Source organism: Erpetoichthys calabaricus, chromosome 4, assembly GCF_900747795.2.
Source record: "Erpetoichthys calabaricus chromosome 4, fErpCal1.3, whole genome shotgun sequence".
Taxonomy (NCBI): Eukaryota; Metazoa; Chordata; class Cladistia; order Polypteriformes; family Polypteridae; genus Erpetoichthys; species Erpetoichthys calabaricus.
The window spans coordinates 274300406-274313923 of NC_041397.2; the positions used below are offsets into that span (position 1 = coordinate 274300406).

The 13518-nt window shown below is 35.6% G+C and overlaps 1 protein-coding gene across 4 annotated transcripts in view; it reads right to left on the bottom strand.

Moving 5' to 3' along the window:
* The window catches only part of LOC114650899 (rho GTPase-activating protein 6), a 611037-nt gene that overhangs the window by 37054 nt on the left and 560465 nt on the right, over positions 1–13518 (bottom strand). For all 4 annotated transcript variants that reach the window (XM_051926806.1, XM_051926807.1, XM_028800818.2 and 1 more), the window contains 2 exons: positions 12428–12684; positions 3652–3847 (listed from right to left, as the gene is read on the bottom strand). In XM_051926806.1, coding sequence (XP_051782766.1) covers positions 3652–3847; positions 12428–12684 — 453 coding nt within the window. The remainder of the gene's footprint in view (positions 1–3651; positions 3848–12427; positions 12685–13518) is intronic.

Genomic DNA, 13518 nt, shown 5'->3' on the forward strand with positions numbered 1-13518 from the left:
TGTGCAATTAAAAGTTGGGGTTGCCATTAGTCAAAAACAGTCGACACTTTATGACTAACTATAACTATAAACCTTTGAAATTTCACATAACAGAGCTCCAGAAAACTTTAAAGATATGCAGACATGACAGCAGAATTCATGACTTAAAACTGGTTCTTTATAGATGGAATGGTCAAAGTGCAGAATGCTACGAGTTTGCCTTTCACTTTGTTTATATAACAGGACAGCTGAACTAAAATTCTTAAAAGAAACAAGCAAATCCCTATTTTGTATTTGAGTGAACTTCCACATCCTCTCCCACCCAACATTTCCTGGGATGTTGTGTGAAGTCTTTACTATTTGTCCTTAGCAAGAGCTTTCTCCTCAACTCCAAAGACAAGCTGCCGCCTTCTTGGACCTTTTGTTGAAAAAACTATTTTACTTTGCCAAATATATGGAAATAAGATCAGAAAATTAATGGAATGGACAAATTCAGCGGCACGGTGGCACAGTGGGTAGTGCTGCTGCCTCGCAGTTAGGAGACCTGGGTTCACTTCCCGGGTCCTCCCTGCGTGGAGTTTGCATGTTCTCCTCATGTCTGCGTGGGTTTCCTCCGGGTACTCCGGTTTCCTCCCACAGTCCGAAGACATGCGGGTTGGGTGCATTTGCGATTCTAAATTGTCCCTGGTGTGTGTGTGTGCCCTGCCCGGGGTTTGTTTCCTGCCTTGTGCCCTGTGTTGGCTGGGATTGGCTCCAGCAGACCCCCGTGACCCTGTAGTTAGGATATAGCGGGTTGGATAATGGATGGATGGACAAATTCAAAAACCTTTATTTATATCAACAATATTCTGTCTTCATAACAGAGCTCAGGATATACAGTACAGTACTCAAATTATAAACTGGAAAGATTTTTATTCCAGGACATTAGTTCTAATGCTTACTTTCACTACCTTTATTAATTTAGGTTACAGTTTTATCCAAAGAGGCTTATATAAGACATTGACATCATTTAACTATTTCAACATATCTGCAATATGGAGAATGGCAGGTTAAGGAACTTGCTCCGTTTTACTTAATTTGTTGGTAAATTAACAAGTCCTGGTAAATGTGTACTAATCTTTCTTTAGAACATATAAGAAAAATATTATAATGAATGAAAAAAATAATTTTGAACTTTGCATCACATATTGCTTAAGAGTATACAATTACCAAAACAGTTAGTCCTTCAGGAAAATGTGGGTCAACTCTTAAAGCTCTGTTGTTAAAAGTGAAGCCATATGAGCCATGAACCAGTCTCATGGTTGCCACCACAATAGCAGAAGTTGCACAGCTGACTATCAAAAGTCAATCACAGCAGCAGAATAAAGTTAAGGGCTTACAAGTGAACCTGCAGGAACAACAAAAACAAGCTGCTGGCTACAGCAACTGAGGTATTAAAAGCAGTCCACAATAACAATTTTCACAGTAACACTGTTAGATTATATTTAAGAAAGCTGCGTCGCACATCTCAGCATACCTGCACAAACAAACCACAAGACTCATCCTGTGTGCTTATGTTCAGTATATCGTGCCACCTATTCAATTGATATAACCCTCCAAGGGAAATTACTAGAATGGTTAATACTAATGCGTTAAGCAGTTTTCATAGTGCAAAGAAATTTTTAATAGCCTTTTTGAATAATTAATACAGCTAAAATTTCTAGTCTGTCAGGAAATCTTGATGCCTTGGGCTACTGGACTACTGCTAATTCAAAACTCAAACACTTGTAATCTTAAAGAAATTTTAAATTGGTTTACCAAAGGTGTTTTTCTTCTGTTTTTAAGTAAAACTGAATATTCTCTTCACACTGTACTATGGCTGGTGGGTTATTACTCTTCCAGTTGAGTAAGATAAGATGTCGTGCCAGCATGGAAGAACAGGTTATCACCTTAGATTGTTCATTAAGCAGCAATATTCCAAGTGGAGTTATCCCAAGGAATTTGTAAACCCAAGACTATCTACTTAATAAGCAGAGACTGGACATTCCCAAAACATATAACCCAGTGTAGCAGGTGCAGATACATTTTGGATGAATTTAGCACAAAAATATGTGTACAATAGATTTAGACCATGTTTTTCATTGTATTTTACATAAGATGAATTCCATTCAATATTAAGCATTGTTTTGAGTTACTGATCAATCTCTTACAGTTGCAGGCCATAAGCAGAAGCAGGTGGAATGGTAATCTGATGACAGTTGTTCAGCATTATTAAGGTATTACTTTTTATTAATTAGAATCACTGTGAATCGTAGTAGTCCTTCTATAGAATCGACTTAACCAGCTGAAGTTAAAAAGAAATAACATCTTCAATTGAGTCTTGTATATGGTTTTGTTTAATATTGCTGGGAAAAAAATATACAGACTTCTCTCCCACAATTGAAAAATGTACTCCAGAAGGCCTCTATATTTCCTCATTCTATAGATTAATGTGACCAGTTGGTTAAACAAATGAGGGTCAGCAAGAAGATGAGGATGACTGTTGATTGCGTTACGGGTACACTTTATTAGAACAAGGTTTAATAAGAACAGGCCATTTAGCCGAACAAAGTTCACCAATCCCATCCACCTAATTCCTCCAAAATAACATCAAGGAATTCTGAATGTCCCTAGCGCGCTACCATCCACCACACTACTTCATAATTTATTCCATGTGTCTATGGTTCTCTGTGTGAAGAAAAACTTCTTAATGTTCATGCAAAATTTACCCTTAACAAGTTCACAACTGTGTTCCAGTGTTCTTGCTGAACTCAATTGAAAGTAACAGCCTGGATCTGCTGTGCTGATGTCATTTATAATTTTAAACACTTCAATTTTGTCATATCTTAAACAAATTTGCTTAAAATTTAAAAGGTTCAGCTTCTTCAGTCTTTCCTCATAACTCATAAGTTACTCACCTATGGATTTTTTGTAACACTTGTTTGTCTTTGTTGTATCCTTGACACCAAAACTGCTTGTAGTACTGCAGATGAAGCCTCACTAGTGTGTTCTAAAGTTTAAGAATAACCTCCTTTGACTTTTATTCCACACATTGTGCTATACATCCCACTATTCCATTAACTTTCTGAATGGCTTGCAAATACTGCCTGGAGGTTGATTGTGTCAAGTCTACTGTGACTTGTAGGTTCTTCTCATAAGGGATAGTTTCAAGTTTTGGACCTATATTCAAATGTAACTTCTGTCACAAATCTGCCAAAGCCTGTGTAGTATCCATGTCTCTCTATAATGATTCAACGGATTCTATATTATCTGCCAAACCACCTAGCTTGGTATTATCATCTTCTAACTTAACCACCTTCTTGTTTATATTCCTGTCCAGATAAGTTATTTATATTAAATATAGTAGCAGCCCTAGCACTGCATGGGAATACACTCTTGGTAAAGAACATTTTTACAAGAAATGTTCCTTTTTTTCAAATGTGTTATACACTTTTTCAACAACTAGGATATCATAGTGAAGAGAAAACCGTAATGTTTTTTGCCTTTTTAAGCCATTTGATCACTTTTCTAATTCAGCAAACTCTTCAGTTGAACAGTACTTGCTAGCATTGGGATTACTTCTTTCAATTTTTTTCCTAAAACACATTTAGTTAAAAGGATGTACTATAAAAAATATGATTCATCAGAGCTTACCGTATTTTTCTATGTGCTGGCAACAACTGTCAACTAGTCTAGGGACTTGACGGTAAATTGGGTTAAGGCTTAGTTTCTTGTCTCTCTGCTTCTCCTTTTTGTTCTGAGCTTCTGCTGGCAGAGACAACTGAAGTGCTTCTAATAATCTTGACTGGTTGTCATCTAGATCTGTTATGGAGTCGACAGACATACCACCCTTAAAAGAAGAGAAGAAAAAAGAAAAGTAAGGCAAAGAGATGTACTGAATAAAACAAACTAAATGCATGTACTGTATATGGAATTTATATACACTAAATTACAAACTTGTCCAATTAAGATTTTCTGTATCTTAATTTATTACATATTTATCTAAACTGTAATAACAGATTGATGCTTGCATCAACTGCAGTTGTAGTCACTGTAAACAAACATTTCCTCTAATTGTGGATCAGGCTATTTCACAATATAATGGAGGAATTCTGACCCACTTTTAATGACCAGCTTCTTTAAATTAGTAACATATAAATGGTTTTAAAGCACAAACTGTTTGCTTTATTTCCTGCTCTACCATTCCCATGGGGTTTGGCATGAACATTCACTTGTTACTCCAAACAAAGAATTTTATGATTTTTTACCCAGGCTTATTTTTGTGAATTCATACACATTCCCCGCAGACTTATAATTGAATCAACATTCTTCAAAAAACTGTAGAACAGATAAATGGATTTTCAGATTTGCAACATTAAAAGCCAGTATGTCTGATATTTATTATATCTATCATTACATAATGAATACACAGAAGGCTCTGTGTGACTAGACTCAACTTATACATATATATTGTAAGAACTAAAATTAATTTAATTTGGATAAATAGTTCACGCTTACGATATATTATTTTTTTTTGTTTTGATTCATAAAAAATTAAACAGAAAAAAGAGGAGGTTAGTGGTTTTGTTCAATTAGGTTAGCATAGTTTGGACACAGTATACCTAAAAATGGACTCTATTATTTTGTTCTGCAATAACAATTTATATGATTTTTTCTAGTAGATTTTCATTTTACAGATTTAAATCCTGCATTCTTATTAAAGAGAGGTGTTTGGTTAATCCACAGTTGTTGATATTCTGCATGATTATTAAAACTCACAGTAAGAAAATAATTGAGAAGTAAACATTAAAAGTTCTGCCTCAGCACGAATGAACATCAAGGTGAGTAGTTTACCAATGACTGAAAAACAGGATGTGTGAATGTGTATTTACTTTGGTAGCAAGAAAAGTCAGGTTGTAATAGGTGTAAATAATACAGGAAAGACAAAAAGGTGATGGGAGACCTGAGAAATCTCCTGCAGCTATAGTAATTGTTTTCAAAAACAAGAGTCAGAAAGACTTTAACAAGGTGAACTAGTGTTAACTGTGCTAAATACACTGAGATGAATGAACTAAGAGTTTTTAAGAGTTATGAAGACCAAAAGAAGCTACATGCATTTATGTATACCTAATGTACAGTGTCACCAACTAATGTTCACAAGAATATGAGTAAATGTAGTGTAAAAGTAGTGATAGCTTACTATCTCCATTAATTATTCACAGGCTTGACAGTGGACATGCTTGCTACTGCATATACTTTGATTACATCAACAGACACATGAAGTAACCTGCATACAGAACTTGTTAGCACTTTTTTACCACAAAAGGCCAGCAGCATACACTGACCTGACGAATGCTAAAACTGAATGAATGCAACTTCAGCAATTTTTTGGGGTTTTGTGCAATGCAATTGCACTGAAAGTAAATATCTTTTAAAGATGACAAACAGGTTTCTTAAGTAAATTTGTAGCTTCTTAAGTAATTGCTTCAGAGGGTGGAGATAACAGTAATGGCAAATAAACTCCACAGTGTGCAAATGTAAAAGCATAAACTAAAGTAGTAACTGCATTTATTCAATGCTGAAACTGAACAACTTCTGACATATGATTAATGCAAAAAATGATTGTTATAATTATAATGGAAAACCCTACTCATTACATTTAGGTTTTACTAGAAAGGGGAAATAATATGTATTCATTTTGAAAAGTCCTTTGCTACCTGCGCTAGTTTTAAATTTGATAATGGTGGTAAACATTTTTTCAAATGTACTTTCATGCCTCTCCTGATTTTTATCAATGCTGTATTTTCCATTTAAATTTAAATTTACTACTTATGTTGTATTCTACTGGTTCTTATGATACCATACTGAGATCTTGATTCTTATGTAAAGTGTCTTGTGCTTGTGCATGCTACTAAGAGCTCAGTATAAATGAAAGATTCACTGATTGATTAATTAATGAGAGTATTATAAATGTAAAAAAACAAAACAGAAAGTATATTTACCTAGGCAGTTAAATTGCAGAACTATGAATTTGTAATGATATAAGAATCTTAAGAAGTAGGAAGGACAGACATCCCGGCCAGAATAAAGGAAGGATTTATATATGGGCAGGAAGGATCGAACAAACAGGCTCACTAGGAGCAGTTCATTCCCCCACCTGACAGGTGGCAGTGTTTTTTAAGGATGGACAAGTTTAAGACACCCACAGGCTGGCATGGAAATTTGAATCTGGAGACACAGCCCTGCCAGGGTCTTTGGGGACTGCAAGAGGGTACTGCTGGGTTTGACTGCCCTGGTTTCTGCTTGACCCGAATGTGGTTTGGAGAACATAAGACAGGAAAAAGAAGCAATTCCTGGGTCAACTCTCTTGGAGGGGGAAGGAGTGAATTGATTTATTTGGCTGGTATTCTTGTAAACAAGGTGTTAGAGGTGAATAAAACCCTTTCATTTGAAATGGCATTGTGTTTGGGAATCATTGTATTTGTGGTTTGGGGCTTGGTGGTGCTGCCTTGTAGTTACAATATATATATATATATATCCACGTGCCATCTTTCAGTTGCGATAAGCAGATCATAGAATGGTTGAAATAGTTTACTGTCAAATAATGCAAAGAGTATGCGACACGTGTCACGTGTGTGTGACCTACTATTTATGAGTTTGTGTTGTGTGTGTGTGTGTGTGCATGCGTGTACGTGCGTGTGTAGGTGTGCATGTGTGCCGTTTCGTCAGTTTTACTATAAAAACAGTTAAACACCCGTTACTTGTGAAGCAGGGATATCCTGATCATTCTGATCCCTGATAAACATTCAGAAGAAACAGCACTATTCCAGTGTTTTCCTCCATAACATCCTTTCAGCAAATGGGAGTAAGTTCCTTGCTGAAGCAAATCACCCTTTAATGAAATGCTTGCAATACGGAATAACAGATATCACCGGGCGGCTTTCGGTCAATGATAAGCCAGCGTCTTATAAGGTGAAAAAATGGGACATACTGCAGTTGCGATCAATGCTTTCCGGTAACTCGACTTTTGAGAAGAATCTGTCATGGGAGGGACAAGAGGGAGAGAGTGAAGGGGTTGCATTGAGCCGGGGCGGGACGGAGCAGGGCGAGGAGGCGGGTATCTGTGTGAGTGTTTTAAATAATGAAAGAAAAAAACGTGCTTTGAAATCGAGGACCCCCAACCAAGATGGCTTACGAAACAAAACGTGGCAGACAGGCATATGCTACTTGAATAAAATACATGGAATAACGACAACAATACTGAAGCAATGATGAAGCGAAAGGGAGATGCTAAAGTTGGGTGGCCGCATTGTGCCTGCCCGTAAATCCCAACCGATGTATATATCTGAACGGATCTATCTGAACCAATATATATATCTGAACGGATGTATCTGAACCGATGTATATATCTAAACCAATCTATTTAAACCAATATACTGTATATATCTAAACCAATGTATATCAACCAATATATATATATCTCAACCAATGTATATATTTGAACGGATGTATTCAAACCAATGTATATATCTGAACGGATGTATCTCAACCAACGTATATATATATATATAAGAACGGATCTATGCAAACCAATTTATATATATCTCAAACAATGTATCTAAACCAATGTACAGTAATCCCTCCTCCATCGCGGGGGTTGCGTTCCAGAGCCACCCGCGAAATAAGAAAATCCGCAAAGTAAAAACCATATATGGTTTATATGGTTATTTTTATATTGTCATGCTTGGGTCACAGATTTGCGCAGAAACACAGGAGGTTGTAGAGAGACAGGAACGTTATTCAAACACTGCAAACAAACATTTGTCTCTTTTTCAAAAGTTTAAACTGTGCTCCATGACAAGACAGAGATGACAGTTCCGTCTCACAATTAAAAGAATGCAAACATATCTTCCTCTTCAAAGGAGTGCGCGTCAGGAGCAGATAATGTCAGAGAGATAGAGAAAAGCAAACAAATCAATAGGGCTGTTTGGCTTTTAAGTATGCGAAGCACCGCGGCACAAAGCTGTTGAAGGCAGCAGCTCACACCCCCTCCATCAAGAGCAGAGAAAGAGAGAGAGAGAGATAGAGAGAGACAGAGAAAAACAAACAATCGAAAATCAATACATGCCCTTCGAGCTTTTAAGTATACGAAGCACCGTGCAGCATGTCGCTTCAGGAAGCAGCTGCACAAAAGGTAGCAACGTGAAGATAATCTTTCAGCATTTTTAGACGAGCGTCCGTATCGTCTAGGTGTGCGAACAGCCCCCCTGCTCAATCCCCCTACGTCAGGATCAGAGAAAGTCAGCGCAAAAGCGAGAGAGAGAAAAGTAAGTTGGGTAGCTTCTCAGCCATCTGCCAATAGCGTCCCTTGTATGAAATCAACTGGGCAAACCAACTGAGGAAGCATGTACCAGAAATTAAAAGACCCATTGTCCGCAGAAATCCGCGAACCAGCAAAAAATCAGCGATATATATTTAAATATGCTTACATATAAAATCCGCGCTGGAGTGAAGCCGCGAAAAGACGAAGCGCGATATAGCGAGGGATTACTGTATATATCTGAACGGATGTATTCAAACCGATGTATATATCTCAACCAATGTATCCCAACCAATGTAGGCCTATATATCTGAACGGATATATATATTTGAACGGATGTATTAAAACCAATGTATATATTCAAAACAATGTATCCGAACGGATATATATATCTGAACCAATGTATATATTTATGAACCAATCTTTTTTTCCTGAACGGCCCCTCATAATATATATATATATATATATATATATATATATATATATATATATATATATATATATATATATATATATATATATATATATATATATATATATAAGAATCTTAAGAGTTAAAATAAAAATAAAAAATACATATCTTTGATATGTTGTAAAGCACTTTGAGCTATATGCTTTGTGTGAAAATGTGCTATACAAATAAATGTTCATGTTGGATGTTTTTGCACTACTCTACAGTACAATGAAATGAATTTTCATTTGAATTCAGTGCTGAGACAGAACATTAAGTACAAATACAACAGTTTTATTTTCTTTAACCATCTATATAACATTGCAATCACAGCATTTTTTTTCATATCAATCACTTTTTCCTTCAAAACACGTTGATTAATATGGCAATGCAGTGAGGCTAACAACTTTCAAATTTCTAGCAGTTATTAGGGAATGCTTCTAGTTATATAGCATTTCAAATTGTATCTAGTCCAGACCACAACTCTTTCAAAATGCTTGTGCTGGAATCTTAATGAAAACATAACAATCTGATCAAATTGCTCAACTACTAACATCTAATTTATCAAATTTCAGTAAATTACAGGATTGACTTTAAAACTCTATTTATAACTTGGAAAACCGTTACTTTTTTACACTAGTATGTATACATGTTTTCCATGGCCCAGAATGGCTGTCCTTCTCAAAGAGACCCAGGGTAAAATAGCTTTTTTACCATCTTAAACAACAGAAGTAACAGAGCAATTAAATTTAAAGGTGGCCACATTTAAATATTTTGGTATCAAAGTACTTTTTAATTCTAGACCAAAGTCTATGGTATATGTGATCAGTTTGCTCTATTGTTGGTTTTCTAAATTTAGCTTCTGCCTAATCTAAATGTGCAATTATAAGTATAAGTAAAAATGTCTGCTATGATACAATGCTGAGCAAAGTTTAAGATACAAGTAAAAGAACCATCAGCTCTACTGACCTGCCTCATGAGGTGTCTTTTTTACTGTAAGTAGTAGAAGGGTGATGTATCATGTTAGCCATTATGGATGCAATGAGAAGTGAAGCAAAATGGCACCTTTCATTTGACTAACTGAACAGATTACAATATGCAAGTTTTTGAGGCAACTCAGGCCCTTTCTTCAAGCAAGTTGAGGGGGCCTGAGCTGCCTCAAGAGCTTGCATATTGTAATCTGTCATTTTGCTTGACTTCTCAGTACTGTAAAGAAATAAATAAACTTAAGACAAGATATATCACCTCCTACAAGATTACTGAATACTGTGTTGGTCATATCACATTTTGCTAGTTCTGTATTAGGGGGCTCCAAAAGGCACAGTTATCAATTATTTTTAGATTTGCTACATATTGTATACATTTAAAAGTGATGATTAGTGATTGGCTATTTTTTCATGTATGAACATTACTGGGATATCACAAACAATGAAATATATTTTGTTTTGTGGAACCATGGAAAATAATTAAAGAAAGAGTGACTGTTAAGTTGATCAGGTTTGCTGAAGCTTTCTTTTTTTTACTCATTAGAGCACAAAACAGCAAATATTTACCACTGTCTCAGATGTCAATAATGTACATGTAATTTTTAAAAGGAGATCAAAAGTATAACCATAACAGTCAAAAATGGAAAGGCACAATAAACATGATATACAATGGAAAATCCTTTTACCATTTGAGATTTTTTAATACACAGCAGCACCATGAAGCATACTCAGTTAAAGTTTACGGAGGCACACTGTAGACCTCCACAGTAGATCTTAACAATGAACAATGAAGGTAAGGGAAACTGGCAAGTGATGCAATGATTACCTCACAGATCTATGCAACTGGAGTCAAATTATAAACAAGTATTTCGATACTCACCCTATGTATGCCTGAGATTTCTCTGGATACTTTGGTTTCCTTTCTACATTACAATGATGAATGGTTTAGGTTAACCGATGACTCTAATTGCTGCTGAACAAGTAAGTGTGCTTGAATGAATGAGGGTTCCTCATAAAGGACTTTTACACCAACCATAAAATTATGTGATTACCTGATACTTGCAGTATATTTGACAATATAATTTATTATTGTATAGGGGAAATGAATCATTTTGGAGGAGAGTTTAACATATGAATATGAATGCTACCCCTAACTTGACATATGTTCTAATTGATTATATATAAAAATACAGATGTTGTGGTGATTTGGCCTTCTAGGGATGTGAATGTGTTAATGACTGGCAAGACAGATAACCATTTAAGATGTGGTGAACTAAAAGTGAGCACAACAGGGCAGGACCAGACTGCTCTGTCAGAGAGATCATTTCAGATCTGCCAGCCACACTACTGCTGAAGGTGCCAGAAGATATACTGTAATGCCTGCTTCACTGAATGGACAGTGAGGGGCAGGCTCTATGCTATTGGCCTTATAGGAATGTCATTTATCAGAGGCCCACTTCATACAAGTACACTTGTTACATTATATAACCCTAGACCAGGTCACACACACACACACAGAGCAGAGACCTCAACTTGACTAACGAACAAATGCTGCTATTGGTTTCAAAGCAAATGATAAAGAGGCCCAGAAAACTTCAAAAAGTCTGTTTATCAGCATTGTTTCAAACAGGTGGTCTTTCATTTCTCAAATACAAGTAATTTGTGGACACACTTAAACACAATCACTTCAGTGCTTTCCATCAAAAGATGCTCTCAGTTTCTTCGTTGTTGACCTCACCATTCACATCTGGGGCTCAACATTTATAATTACTTTTTATAAGCAGTTGCAATTTGTAGCCATTAATTTATTGTCACTTGTTATTTATAGGCTACCTTTTAATGAACTGTTTATATAAATGTACTCTGTTTAAATAACAAGTATTATAAAATATAAATAAATAGCTTTTACTTCCACATATCATATAGGCTATGATAGGTAGTGAATTAATTTGTACTGTTTAAATAAAACCGCACTGTTTGTTTACATAAAAATATAATACTGTTTTTTAAATAAAAATGCACTTTAATAATTTGTTTAAATTGAAAAAATGACATAAACAGTACCTGAGTGACACTCACCCAAACTCGCTCCAAACACATGTTTATAATTATCTCCCATTAGAATTTTTTTCCTTAGTTATTCAAAAGAAGATAAATGGCCTACCCCTACTGTGAGCTGTTTTATGAAGATCTTTAAAACAGTTTATGCTATAAATTATACTACACAGAATTAATCTAAGAGACTGACAATCATTTAGGATCCCACTAGTGTTCATTCTGATTTGAGCTGTTACTTTTTCTTTGTATTTGTATTGCAGAGAGTATCAGTTGTAGTTTATAATTTTGGAACACCCCATTTGTTTTCATTTTGCTTTTGGATTTTTTTTTACTGTTGCTTCTTGTACTATAATTTTTATCATTATTGTATATACATATCTATGTATGGCTCGTGTCATTTTCTTGCAAGCAACAAGACTCTTAAATGTGGTAAAAAAATGTTCACACTGCATGTTTATCATATCTTAGGATAATTCATAAATGTCCCTGTGGCCTTGACAGAAATAAAAAATTGAGCCACTGCCACTGTTTAAGACCCAAATATTTGTTAAGTATGCTTGATGATATATGTTTAGCCAAATATTGCAGAAAACTGAAACAATCAAAACAGCCTACCCTTCTGCGTACTCTTGGTGCTGCCTCAGGCGTATTAGGAGATGTGGATTCATTTGGAGTTTCAGATGTAGAGCTTAGAGATGAATTACTGCTCGAAAGCTCCTTGTTTTGTCTTTTCATTCCAAACTGCAAAAGTGATGTGACCAGGTCGGGTGACTCTTTCTGATCATCTTTCTGGGAGTCCTGCCTCTGTTTGTAAGTTCTATCATTGGTTATCACCTGAGACAAAGGCATGCCAAAGGCTTGAGGCACAAACTCTGAAAACAAAAAATAACATGTATTTCATTAAAATGTAACACAGAAATAAACATTAGACTACAAAAGATTGGTTGGTGAAACAATGTAAAAACATGCCAGATGCAAAGGTGATGAAAAAGGCAGAAGGATCTACAAAATAATATACAGATCATTAAGCTGCAAAATTGTGTGTGTTATGGTGTGCTATGATGTTTTACCAGCCCACCTAACAGCGATGGAAATAAAATGTTTAGAATTTAAACAATTTCAATTTATTGTATTGCAGTTATAGTATTGCAGTGTAAAAAATATTTAATGAACCTCAGAAGGAACAAGATTCTTAAATAATGTAATATTCTGGTAGACTTTGGACATCTGGCCATTACTTGACAAAAGAGGGCAAGCTGGAAGGAATGCATAGCTGCATAAAAGAGTAGTGGACACCTTTGTATTACAGCTTGGTGATAAATCATATTTATCAATTAAATTGAATTTAAGGCTTAGAGCGGTTTAGAAAAATTTAAATCTTGATTTACTTCTACCTGGAAAATTACAGCACGCTCCATCAGACTTCCTCAGCCCCCTGCATACAAAAACAGTAGCAAGATGACAGCACATGCATCAGCAAGTGAGCAGCTCATATCTAAAACTGGCAGTGTCTCCTCAGTCATTTGGAAGTGGTTCAGTTATACAAAATCCAACATCAAACAAACTACTGTCTAAGGGAATGTTTGTCTAAAGTCTGCAGCAACTAAAGGTAACAGCATGGCAAACCTATTATATCATTTGTGTCAGAGGCACACACCTGAGTGGGAGATGTGTGTAGCTCTGTGAGATTCACAAGCAAGCGGCAG